Source organism: Psammomys obesus, unplaced genomic scaffold (assembly GCF_907164565.1).
Source record: "Psammomys obesus unplaced genomic scaffold, mPsaObe1.curated_primary_1811, whole genome shotgun sequence".
Classification (NCBI taxonomy): Eukaryota; Metazoa; Chordata; class Mammalia; order Rodentia; family Muridae; genus Psammomys; species Psammomys obesus.
This window is the reverse complement of record NW_026596057.1, coordinates 19,018,404-19,032,092: the sequence shown is the minus strand read 5'-3', so window position 1 is coordinate 19,032,092 and position 13,689 is coordinate 19,018,404. Positions and strand designations below refer to the sequence as shown.

The 13,689-nt window shown below is 35.5% G+C and overlaps 1 protein-coding gene across 2 annotated transcripts in view; it reads left to right on the top strand.

Moving 5' to 3' along the window:
• Tpr (translocated promoter region, nuclear basket protein) overlaps positions 1-13,689 on the top strand; it is a 68,178-nt gene that overhangs the window by 6,168 nt on the left and 48,321 nt on the right. For both annotated transcript variants that reach the window (XM_055624562.1, XM_055624563.1), the window contains 9 exons: positions 3,836-3,932; positions 5,756-5,859; positions 6,092-6,256; positions 8,796-8,888; positions 9,591-9,671; positions 9,748-9,835; positions 11,058-11,198; positions 11,544-11,635; positions 13,091-13,288. In XM_055624562.1, the coding sequence (XP_055480537.1) occupies positions 3,836-3,932; positions 5,756-5,859; positions 6,092-6,256; positions 8,796-8,888; positions 9,591-9,671; positions 9,748-9,835; positions 11,058-11,198; positions 11,544-11,635; positions 13,091-13,288 (1,059 nt within the window). The remainder of the gene's footprint in view (positions 1-3,835; positions 3,933-5,755; positions 5,860-6,091; positions 6,257-8,795; positions 8,889-9,590; positions 9,672-9,747; positions 9,836-11,057; positions 11,199-11,543; positions 11,636-13,090; positions 13,289-13,689) is intronic.

Below are 13,689 nucleotides of genomic sequence, written 5' to 3'. Positions count from 1 at the left end.
TGAATGAATGAATGAATGAATGAATGAATGAATGAATGAATGAATGATAAGGGCCGCTAGATAATGTTTTACAAGTACACTAGACAGCAAAATATGGAAATTCTAATATCTATGAAATAGTGTCCCTTAGAAAAACAAAATACAACAGAATAAATATAGATTATATAATCAACAGAAAATTGGGTTGTTGGTGGTAGTGGGTTGTGGGTGGTTGTTTGTGGGTTTTATTTTTTAATCCATTTTTATTGAAACTATAAAACTAGAAGGCAATGGGCAAAACTCTCTGTCTTTGAATTTGACAAGATCTTTTTGGAAATAACACCAAATGTTTAAGCCACAAGAACAAAAATAATTTTGACTCTAGCAAACTGAAAACCTTGTGTGCTACAAAGGAAATAAAAGCAAAGCAGTAGCTAGAATAGGGGGAGAAATATCAGTAAGCCCCATTCCTTATAAGGGACTAATATCCAAGTTTTATTAAGAGTCTTAGAACTAGTAGTAGATACAAGTAATTTTCTTTGAAAATGGTCAAAGGACTTGACTTTGATTTTCAAAGACAGAAATGACCAGTTATACCAAACAGGTCTTGGATGTTAATTACAGAAGAAGTAAGAAAAATCCGTGAACACACACTTTGATAATAACCATATTTTAAAAGTATTAAATGGAGACCGATGGGAAGAGAGGAGGAAGGAGGACGCCATGATAGCTTAGTGTGGAGGAAAAAAATCAGGTGGGCTGAGAGGAAGAACTCCAATAATCGTGTGAAAAGGCCCAGATGAAAAATACAAGCAAGTACCATGGGATTATGGATGGAAGGTAGACCAGATGAAGAGGATTAAGGTGGATGGCATTGGCTTGGGACTGGGAGATGGATGGTGAGGTTACTGAGCCAGGATAAGTGAAATATTTGCCTGGCCCAGGATAAATAAGGCAATTATAAAATCTTTAAAAAAAAAAAAAAAGTCAAAGTATTAAATGTTGGCAGTGAAGAAGAGAAAAGGGAATATTTCTTATACGTTGCTGATTAATGTATAGCTAGACACAACCACTATGGAAAACAGTATAGAGGTTCATAAACTAAATATAGAACTATGTGTAACCTAGTTCTCCTGGGTATAATATCCAGATGAAATGATCTCTACCTTGTAAAGGTAGATATACTCATCCATGTTCATTGCTGCATGAGCCAGAGTAGTCAAAGTATGGGAACAATCTACAATTATCACAGAAATATGGATAAAGAAAATTTATTATATATGCACATAGTATAATATTTGTCATAAACCAAAAAAAAAAAAAAAAAAAAAAACAACCCTGTCATGTCCCACAAAATGGGCATAAGTGGAGAGCATGTGAAATAAGCCATTTACAGAGAAATGATGTGGCTTATGCAAAATCATCAAAGAAATTAGATATGTGGAGATAAAGATAAAGCTGCTTGGTGAGGTGCAGGAGATGCATGTTGAAAGAACAAATATGTAGAATTTAAAAATCTGGTATTTGAATATGTAAGAGGATTGTAGTTAAACGTGTTAAAGCAGTGTGAAATAGAATGTTTTAGCTACTCTGGGTAAAACATTTTATATGATTTTATATGTATATAATAATTTGTATATAAACAATTTTATTTTTTATTTATTACAATTTATTCACTATATCTAAGCTGTAGCCCCCTCCCTCATCCCCTCCTGATGTCATCCCACCTCCCTCTTTTCCCATGCCACTCTCCAAGTCCATGATAGGGTAGGTCCTCCTCCCCTTCCACCTGACCCTAGCCTATCAGGTCTCATCGGGACTGGCTGCATTGTCTTCCTCTGTGGCTTTGTAAGGCTGCTCCCCCTTCAGGGGGAGGCGATCAGAGAGCCAGCCACTGAGTTCATGTCAGAGACAGTCCCTTCTCCCCTTATAAAGGAACCCACTTGAACACTGAGCAGCCATGGGCTACATCTGTGCAAGAGTTCTAGGTTATCTCCATACATGGTCCTTGGTTGGAGTATCAGTCTCTGAAAAGACCCTTGGGCCCAGATTTCTTGGTTTTGTTGTTCTTGTGGGGCTCCTGTCCTCTCCGGGTCTTTCTGTCTCTTCCTTCTTCCATAAGATTCCCTGCACTCTGCCCAAAGTTTGGCTATGAGTCTTAGCATCTGCTTTAATACTCTGCTGGGTAGAGTCTTTCAGAGGCCCTCTGTGGTAGGCTTCTATCCTGTTTCCTGTTTTCTCCCTATTATGTCTATCTTGTTTGCCTTTCAGAATGAGGATTGAGCATCTTACCCAAGGTCCTCCTTCTTGCTTAGCTTCTTTATGTGTACAGATTTTACTATGTTTTTTCTACATTGTATGTCTGATATCCACTTTTAAGTGAGTATATACCATGTCTTTCTGCTTCTGGGATACCTCACTCAGGATGATCTTTTCTAGTTCCATCCATTTTCCGCAAATTTCATGATTTCCTTGTTTTTAATTGCTGAGTAGCATTCCTTGTGTAAATGTACCACGAATTCTTTATCTGTTCCTCCATTGAGGACATCTGGATTGTTTCCAGATTCTGGCTATTCCGAATAAAGCTGCTGCAAACATGGTAGAGCAAATGTCCTTGTTGTACACTTGAGCAAATTTTGGATACATGCATAGGAATGGAATAGCTGGATCTTGAGGTAGCAGTATTCCTAATTTTCAAACAATTTTTTTTTAAAGAGATTTCTAAGCGTGGAAGCATTTTAAGGACTTCAGAGTGGAACTGTGGAGGTAGCTGAGCACTTAAATCACATGAAACATGCATCAAGCTTGAGGACCCCCAGAGTTTGAATCCCCAGAACCCACATATGTCCTAAGTGGGTATGGCAGCCTTTTTGTAATTTCAGGGCAGGAAGGACTATGTGGTCCCTGAAATATTATAAAAACAGTGTAGACTAGCTGTGTTGGTGAACTCCATGTTCAATTGAAACATTGCCTCAATAAGTAAAGAGCAATCAAGGATTAACAACAGGTTATTCCCTGAGCTCTAGCTCTGGCCCTTGTTTTTTATTTTGGGAGGGGGTGTAATTTTTTTGAGTCAGGGTCTCTTTCTAAATAAATCTTTAAACATGTTAAAGGGAGATAGAGGCAAAGGAAATAGTATAAGTGATGAATAGGAATAGAAGTGTTTCTCAGCTTGTGACAGAAAATGTAGTTTTCCATTTGAAGTTTCAAATTCTCCACATAAAAATACACAAATACGCCATTAAGTCTGTTTTTATATATGACTTCTTTCAGATGGTAAGGAAATTGTTAAAGAGACATACATATAAAGGAAGTGTGTTACATACTTCTAATGAATGAGAGTACATAGTAACAGAAAAATGTAGGTTAAAACAGTAGTAAGATAATTAGGTCTCATCTCCATGTGTTGGCATATATTTCACCTGTCCCACTCTTTCACGACTCAGTCCTTGGTTAAGTATTTGGTATTGTTTCATATAACTCTAATAGCCATGTAAATGTAACCTCTAAAGAAGTAATTTGAACTAAAGCACAAATGTAGTGATAGTTCCCACAATTTGTTTTGAAGACAAACAAATTAGAATTATTAAGTACGTAAATAAAAAGGCTCTATAAGTAATTAGGACATTTCTATGTAATGAGTGACACACATTCATAAGCTTAGGAAAAATGACTTTAAATGTCAGAAATGTAAGTGGAGGTGTTCTGGCCATGAATATTTGTTAACTTGTTGATACATAAGTTGTAAGGGAAAGAAAGCACTTTTAATTAAGTGCTAATGTTAACTGAAATGATGACTCAAGTATCTGTATTAATTGACTTCTGTTCTTGAACTTGCTGTTTTTTGATTTGACAGAGCCAGTTTACAAGAGCAAAGGAAGAGTTAGAAGCTGAGAAAAGAGACTTAATCAGAACCAATGAGAGATTATCCCAAGAAGTTGAATATTTAACAGGTATGAAGAAATATCTGTGCCTTTAACTGCATTTTTTTTTTCTTACTGGTGATGCTAGGAGTTATTTCTCTTGTTACATTTCTTCAGTGTGGAGGAGTTCAGTGTAATAACCTTATTGTTTCTTATCTTTAAGCCATTATCAAGAGGCTGGCCAGGCAGGCATCATGTCACCTGCTTTTAAATCTCAGCAGCACTCAGGGTTTAGAAACAGGCAGATCTCAGTTCAAGGTCTGCTAATTATATTGTGAGTTTCAGGGTAGCCAGGGATACGTAGAGAGACCCCGTCTTAAAAATTAATAAGTTTTGAGTGCCTATGAAATTTACCTATGAAAACTCAGTCATTGTAATTTGAGCTAAGTTTTACATGTACAACTTAGTAGTACAATAGTATTTATTTAGTCTTACTAAGTTTCTGAGGCCTTCCTCAAACTCACACTAAGCAACTTTGCCTTTATTCTCCCAAGTGCTAGAATTACAGGTATATGCTACCAAGTCGGGTTCCTACAATGCTATTTATAATACCAAGTTGAAAGCAGTTTAATTGTATAGTTGTAAGGGCTGAACTTTTTTCTGTTCATCTTATATAGATACCTTACTATCTGTTAACAACAATCTTAGAACCTAAAAGGAAAGTCAGTGTTTTAAAACAAACTAGAGAATGGGCAGCTTACCTGACTGCACACTGAATAAAACACCCTCCCTCAGCAACCACTAACTACCAGAATTTCAGAGAGCCCCATACCCTTCCATGATGAGATTAACAGGCCCCAATCTCTTGCAAGTGTGGTTCAGGTAACCACATCTTCAGTGAGTTCATGAGTGCAAGCAACTATAATTAAACCCAGTGGACAATGAAAAAAAGCCAGGAAAGAGTTGGGGAAAGTTATAGGAAAGACATGAACTTGATGTGAAGAGCACTATCAGCAAAAAAAGGAAAGAGATAAGGAAGAAATGGTAGACAAACTACTAAAGTTCATTAGACATGTAGGAAACAGTCTTAAGAATTTTGAAAGTAAAAAAAAAATGAATTTAGATATCAAACAGTCTATGTTTGATATATTTGTCAAAAAAGAGTTAAGTAGTTAATGATATTTGGGCTTTTTTAAAAATTTACTTTTTATAACCAAGGAAAACTTTACATATTTATGTTGTATACTAGTACTCAGGTTGGTACTTGGTTTTTCAGTCTCAGAAAAGAGTGACTTCTGAGTATTTGCTGATTATGCTGATTAGCTACCTGGTAGTAATTAAGATTAATGAATTTTTTCCATAAAATATGGTTATTGAAGAATTAAAAAAAATACTGTGTGCATTTTTAATAGAAGATTTTTTTTTTTTCTCATTAGCTTTTAACTTTGGTTATTTCTAAAACTTTAATAGTTCTTTAGGACTATAACAGGAATGTTAAGGTTAATGTTGGGTATTTATACGGTTAAGTAAGCCATGAAATATATTTGCTTGTGTGGATGTACAAATTTTGATTCTGCATGTTAGTTGAAATTATGTGGTAGAGCAATGGCTCAGTAATTAAGAACATTTGCTGCTGTTCAATGCAGTGGAATTTGGTTGCCAGGACCCCACATCAACTGCCTGTAAGTCCATTTCCAAGGATTCTTTCTCTTACACATACACACAGACACTTACACACAAATAGATAATAAGACTTTAAATAGAAATTTAGTTTGTCATTAACTGACAAAAACAAGGTAAAGTGGAGGAATTGAGAACCACTTTCTGTTAAAGGTTTGTATGTCTAGTGGTATATTTTGATAAATCTAGTGTTAACTAGTCATTATTTTCAAATGCTTACTCTCGTCTTCTAGAGGATGTTAAACGTCTAAATGAAAAACTTAAAGAAAGCAATACAACAAAGGGTGAACTTCAGTTAAAGCTGGATGAACTTCAAGCTTCTGATGTTGCTGTGAAGGCAAGTAATAATGCAGACTCAGATGCCTAAGGATCTATTTGTTACTGTGTTTTGTGTTGCCTTAATCTATATTTCTACTCTGAAATAAAATTCATATGTCCCTGAGCTACAAATGAAAGCTTTTTTAAATATTTAAATGCTACTCCACATAATTATTTATTTATTTATTTATTCATTCATTCATTCATTCATTCATTTATTTATTCATTTATTTATTTATTTATTTTTAAAGTATCGGGAAAAACGTTTAGAACAAGAGAAAGAACTCTTAAACAACCAGAATTCATGGCTCAACACAGAGTTGAAAACCAAAACTGATGAACTATTGGCTCTGGGAAGAGAAAAAGGAAATGAGATTCTGGAACTTAAGTGTAATCTTGAAAACAAAAAAGAAGAGGTAAGTCATAAAATTATCTTCCTTGTGTTGGGCATAGCATTTGTAAATTCATTAAATAACAGTGTTGTACCTTGTTAGGTATAAAACTTGTGCTAGGTCTGAACAGTAGAATTCAGGAAATAAAGAAATTAGAAGATTTTAATGACATTTTATACCACTTACTCTAATAATATACCTTTGTTTCCAAAGATATGCTTAAGAAGTAGCCCTAACTTTTTATGAATTATATTCAAACACATTATTCCATCTGTTGATTTTCTTTCCTCTGTTTTAAGTTTTTGACTTACAATACACTGTTAGTTTGTATGTGTAACAATGTAAGTAAGTTACAAAGGCAGCATCAGGCTAATGAACTCCTGTTTAATTTAACAAGTGTCCTTTTTGGTCAGTTTTGTTAATTTGGAGAGACTGACTAAACCCAGAGCCTTTGCCCCATTCTCTGTTAACATAGTGATGGAAGTTCAGTTGAACGGTCTCTTTTCTTCTTGTTACTCTTCCTGAAGTGAGACATTTGGTGCACTGAATGATTGCAAGCAAGCATTAACAGAGTGCATACACAGAGATGTCTAGGAGTACTGTCGTGGAGGTAATTCCAAGATTAAAATACGTTTCATGACAACACCATTTAAAGCCAAACAAAGAAAGGAACATCAAGTGAACATTTGCCTCTAAGAAGAGTCTTCATGTTTTAACCTGTTTGTTGGTTTCTTACATTAGGCCTTATGTTTCTACACCGTCACCTGTGTTTACCCTAGTGTAGCAGGAGCTGGTGTTAAGCATGCTCCTCACTGTATAGATCACCGAGTTCAGTTACCATCTTATCGAAAACAACTTTCACTAAGAGTTTGAAAAATGTCTTTGGGTCAGGACAAATCTTTTTAGTAGAGTCAGTTATGGTAGTTAATGTTCGACAGGTTTCTCATTATAACCTTGTTTATAATTAGGTTATAAATAAGTGAGGTGTTCTTCTACAGAGTAACCAATTAAAAGCTTATGCCCCTGCTGGAATACTCCTATAACAATGTTCAATTTGTGACGAGAGCAACTGTGGTACCATTAAAATTTCTCAACGGCATTATCCTTATTTCCAATCACTGAGACATCGAGTTTCCTGAATATGGTTTATTATTGTTAATTCCTTCTTAGATGAAAATACATATTGAGGGCCCAAACCAGGCAGGCAATTAATTTCCAGTTGAATCCTAATGAATAAGGGGATTTCTAATATGGAATCCTAATTAGCATCAACTCTGTGCTCTAATATTAAATGATTGTGTGGTTGTATGCTCTTGACAATAGAATTAGAATTATAAGTTTATCTGCATATGGTTAGAATTATCTTGCACTTGAGATTTTAATTTTATAGCATAACTTAATTGTGAAATTTTGTCTCTAGTTTTTGCTAGTGTGAAATTTTAACAAGGAATGTATGTGTGAATCTAAAAGCCTGAAACCTATATTAAAGCCTAAAGCCTATCTAAAGCTTTATGTGTATAATTTGAATAGTTCGGCAATCAGCTAGAGTATTTGATGTTTTTTGTGTAGTAAACTAGACCACATAAGGATTTGTATTTAACAGAACATATCCAGTATTCAGCTTGCTAAAGATGGTGTTGATTATAAAATCTTGTCATGTATGAACAGAGATATGGCCTATGAAAAAGAGAAAGAAGAGGAAAGGTTTTGTGGCAGACAATTCTAGTTGCATAATCTTTGGGGCTCAGAATGTTATATACTTCCAGGGAGGATCACTCCTGGTGAGGTTTACTTTGAGGGTATATAGTAGGTATACAGTCCCATAAGTCTGGAACAGCCCTCTTAAGAGAAGCCCTGAAAATTTTCCACAGTGTATGTGGTAAGGAACTTGATGTGGACTTGTAGTAGGAGCCTTACTCAGCAATAGTTTTCAAGAGACTGTTCAGGTTCTATAACAGAAAAGGACTGGCTGCAGTTATGAGGTCGTGTTTGGCTTCTTTTGCCAGATCCATAGTCTGATCTTAAAATTATCTGAAACTTGTACTTTTATGAAAATCTTTTCAGTGGATTTCTTCAGAAGTGAACCTTGTTCTGGGTTATACCCGCTGTCTGAACTAGAGGTGATCTTTTTCTTCTGCTTCTGGGGACTAAGTGCTCTCAGTGGTATTTCCTGTGTGAAGCCAGAGCACTGTCCTCCAGTTGTAAGATAGCAAAGGGCACAGTGATCTAGTCAAGCACCTTTTCCTGACCCCTCACTGCTCTTTTAGAGATCAAAGTCTCTTTTAGAGATTTCGGATTCCACTGGGCTTATGAGGTACAGTCCAGACTTGGCTGGCACAGTGGGCTTGAGGGATCCAGTGGCAGCTGGAGTATGTGAAAAAGGGATTTCACCGCATTACAGACACATAACAGAGGAAAAGGGTCTTATTTTCTTAATCATGGCCACATTTTCTTAATCGAGCGTACTTATTATAAATTTTCTTTTTTTGGAAAGGGTATATTTTATTTTTGATAGTATAAAGTTGATCAAGTTGATCTGTTATTGATCCCCATTTATTTCTAGGTTTTGAGACTGGAAGAACAGATGAATGGCTTAAAAACATCAAATGAACATCTTCAAAAACATGTAGAGGATTTGTTGACAAAATTGAAAGAGGTATATATGACCACTTAAAATATTTTTTGTTGTTTTGATTTTTGTTGTAGTTGTGGTTTGGTTTAGTTTGGTTTGAGAATGGCTCTCATGAGCCCCACACTGGCCTTAAGGCTTACAATGCAGCCAGTGATAGCCTTGAACTCTTAACCTCCTGTTCCACCTCTGCAGTTCTGGGATTAGAGGTGTGCTCCCATCACACCTGCTTTGATACAATGCTGGGGATATTCCACACCAGTCAGGATTCCTCCCACAGAGCTACATGCCAAATCCTAAAATAAGTTTCATTTATAGAAATACTAAATCATGTATACTGGTTGGTTATTTAACAAAATATTGTCAAATATTTTTGGTGATGTTAGGTAAGTTTTACTATGTTTTCCAGGATGGTCTGGGCACAGTTCGATAGCTCAAACTAGCCTCAGATTCATAATCCTCACTTCCTTGGTGATAAGATTTTGAACCTAGACTATCACACCTGTCTGGTCTGATACCATATTTTCATTTTCTTCACCCCTTGAACAACCAGAATGGCTCCAAATGTTTTCTAGGCTGAGTAGAATCATAAGTAGTAGTTACATGGCACAGACTAAATACTAGGTAAAAACTAGTGTGAGTTTATTATAATTTTATTATTTTGCTTGAGAAATACTATTTCATCCTGAAAGTGATTTATTTATTTATTTACTTATTTTTCATTTTTAGGCCAAAGAACAACAGGCCAGTATGGAAGAGAAATTTCACAATGAATTAAATGCTCACATAAAACTCTCTAATCTATACAAGGTAAATACCTCACCACACACAGTAGTACCCTAATGTTGGATTCTTGCCTGGTGGTGACTTTATGATTAACTTTTAGAGTGCTGCTGATGACTCGGAGGCAAAGAGCAATGAGCTAACTCGGGCAGTGGATGAACTGCACAAACTTCTAAAAGAAGCTGGAGAAGGTAAGATTTGGAGTGTGATAAGATAGTTTTGTTTGGAGGTAGAAGTTACATTTTTTTGTATTTGTGTAGCTGATTTAAAATAAGTTTTGGCTTTATCAGGAACAAAATTTGGTATAAAAGAAAGAGCCTACGCCAAGAAAATTGGAATTATATTTTAAAGCAAGTAGCATATCTGGAAATGTAGATGTTGAGGTGTTTTTTGTTTTTTTTTTTTTTTTTCTCTTCCATCTTAGAGAACAATTTGGATACTCTCTTATACTGTCTCTGTGCATGTGTATATAGTCATTCATACCTCAGTGGATATGCTATGAAAAATATAAATCCTTATGTAATATTAGAGATACTGTAGTTTATCAAATGACAAATTTCAGCTATTCCAAGTGATTATCTAATTGTTCAAAGTACATACTTGGAATTTTAGATAGACTTTAGGCTTTTATATAGGTTTTAGGCTTTTAGATTCACAGAGATTCTTTGCTAAAATTTCAAAGAAGCAAAAACTGTAGACAAAGTTTCACAGTTAAATTGTGCCAAAAACTAAAGAAAACTCCAGCAAAAGATCACTTTAACCATATGTAAATAAACTTGTATCTCAAGGATTGGTGCCAGGAGCCATCAAGGATACTTAAAGATATTCATTTCCCTTACTTAAAGTGGTATAGGACTTACTGTAACCTATACCTGGTTGTCTCCCTTAAATAAGCTTTAGGTTATTCTTAGTATTTAATGCAATGTAAGTAGTGCCTGCTTTATTGTTTAACGGATGGTGACAAAATAGTCTGCATATTTAGTACAGATACAATTTTATTTTTTTCTGATTATTTTCAAGCCACAGTTGAATCTATAGCATGGAATCCATGGAAATGGAAGGACAACAGTGTTTATGATCTTCATGTTTATCTTTTGTGTTCATTTCTTATGTCTTAAACTAAAGGCCAGATTGATCCCAAAGGCATGCTTAGTGCCCCCTTTTCTGCCATTCATCTTCATATTCTCTTGTGTTTTTGTTGGTAAGAAGTATTAAAAAGAGACTAGACTCATCAGACTGAAACATTTTAAGGCTGATAAGTAGAGTCAGGACTTTGAGTGGATAATAACGATAACTGCAGCCTTTTTATAATTTACTGTTGTCTCCATAAGGAAAGTTTCTTACTGTTTTAGATAATAAACTACAATATTTTAATGATGGTTTTCAATATTCTGTCTTTAAAAATGTGTTTAGCCAACAAAACAATACAGGATCATCTTCTACAAGTTGAAGAATCTAAAGAACAAATGGAAAAAGAAATGCTTGAGAAAATAGGAAAATTGGAAAAGGAATTAGAGAATGCAAATGACCTGCTTTCTGCTACAAAACGTAAAGGTGTGGCTAACAGATAATAGTTAATAACTTGAGCTTCTTGAACTTATCTGTGTGGTAGCTTAAGTAAAAATAACATTTCTCTTTTATGCTGTGGTATAGAAAACTTAATTATTTGAAAAATAACACACTCTAAGTCTTCACAGCATCATCACATATAAGTACTATTTGATCACAGATGATTATTAATACCTAAAAAGTTCATTGTTTTGTGGTCTTCATATTTTTGTTGTATTTGAAATATAAGTAAAATACATTTCATGACACTTATTCTTCACTTTAAACATTCATTAGTGGCTTTTAGTTTTGTGATTTTGCAAAAAGACAAAAAAAAATGTTTTTGCACAGGAGCTATCTTGTCTGAAGAAGAACTTGCAGCCATGTCTCCCACTGCAGCAGCCGTAGCCAAAATTGTAAAGCCTGGCATGAAATTAACTGAGGTAAGAATGATACTAGATTGTGCTTCTGTTAAAGTATCTTTTATTCCCCTGATTTGATTGTCATCTCCGAAGCTTCCTGCCTCTGTCTACTAAGCTAGAAGCTTCTAGCCTCCATACAATCTAATCTAGGCCTAGAATGTTTTCAGCCTCTGAACCTTACTGCTGAATAAACTCACTCTTTCTTGTTCTTTCTGAACTCTGGCTAGTTGGTTCAATTCAGCTGTTCTGTCTCAAACTCCTTTCCTGGCTGACTCTCTGGCTTCTCTCCAGTGCTGACTGAATTATTCTGCTTTCCCTCAAGCTAACTCTAGCAGTCTGTTCTAATATTCTGGCTCCTTCTCATTCTCTAGCTCTGTCTTTACCTGTGTCTATGCTCTCTGTTCAACCTGTCTCTGTAAAACTTTTCTATAAAACTGCCTCTGAATTCCATGAACTGAACTGCCACAAACTCAGCTCCACTGTACTGTACTGCCTCTCAACTCACTGACTCAACTGAATTGCCTGACAGAATTGACTAGAGCTCAGATAATCTACATGCTTCTGACTCCTGAGTGCTGGGATTAAAGGCATCAACCACCATGCTCAGAACTAAGGTTTTCCTTACCTCTAAACCAGGCTGTCATTGAACTGAGAGACCTGCTTGCCTCTGTCTCCTGGATTGTTTGTATTCCAGCCGGATCATATAGAACTAGAAGGTCTTTGGATATGATTTCTTGCCAGAACAGCCATATTCTGAATTTAAAATCTTCTAAATGTTTTATTATTACAGAAGTTCTCAGCTATCTCTATAACTTATATCTCTATAACTCTCTCCTTCACCCAATTTATTCTTAAATTACCTGATAACCAGTAGGTGATTTTTAAGAGGTTTTCTTTGGCCAGTGAGGTGGTTGCAAGAGCAAAAGTCTTGAGTTGGCATTCTCACAGTCTTAGTTCTGTTCTCAAAACCTGTGTTGAAAGAACCACCTCACAAAAGTTGCCATGTCACCTCACCTCCACATACACACTATAGCATGTGCCTGCACTCATAGATACATCGGTTACACACACATGCAGTAATAAATGTTTTAAAAGTAAAAGGGAGATTGCTGCCTCTTTGGTTAAACGTGCCTGTGCTCTTGCAGAGTTCTCTTTCCGCATTTACATCAGGGCATTTACAACAACCTTTTCCAGCTCCAGAGGATCTACCACCTTTGGGGCCTGCTTATGCACCTTCACTCACATGCGTGTGCTACCACCACACCACACCACACCATACACACACATAAACAATTAAAACGAAGAAGTTTACACAAGAAGTGATTTTTTAATTGTTTTTTAGTTCTTAGTTGTACGTGGCATATAATAAATACTTGTTTTTATGTAAGTGGTAAGGGATGTTTATTATGAGCCCCATAGACCACATACTACTGTTATATTACTACTTAGTGAAATGACCACATTTTCTGCTTCCAGTTATATAATGCTTATGTGGAAACTCAGGATCAGTTACTTTTGGAGAAACTAGAAAATAAAAGAATTAATAAGTATCTGGATGAGATAGTGAAAGAAGTAGAAGCCAAAGCACCGATTTTGAAACGCCAGCGTGAAGAGTATGAGCGTGCTCAGAAAGCTGTGGCGAGTCTGTCTGCAAAGCTTGAACAAGCTATGAAGGTTGGTACCATTTCTGAATTTGAGCAATGGGCACAACTACAAATGAAACATTTTTTTACTGGGTAGTTTTGTTGTTGTTTGTTTTTTTTAGTTATGTTTTTTTTTTTTTTTTTTTAATGAAAGTTTAGCTCTTTGCACTAGAAAAGCTTGAGGCTTTACACCACACACTGTGACAAATTTTCGCTTTCGCTCAGCCAGATTGTGAGAGCTTTTTACATACTTTAAGGAAATTGAGAGGTAAATTTTCTTAGACCATTCTTCAAAGTTTTAATAGTGCATTAGAACATTTGCTAATTTAGCAAAACCATTTTTCTCTGATGGTTTTGATTAGCTTGTCTAGAAATAATCGTACTGTTTGGCATTAGGTGAGAGATTTTTTATATCACTTTACATTTAATCTG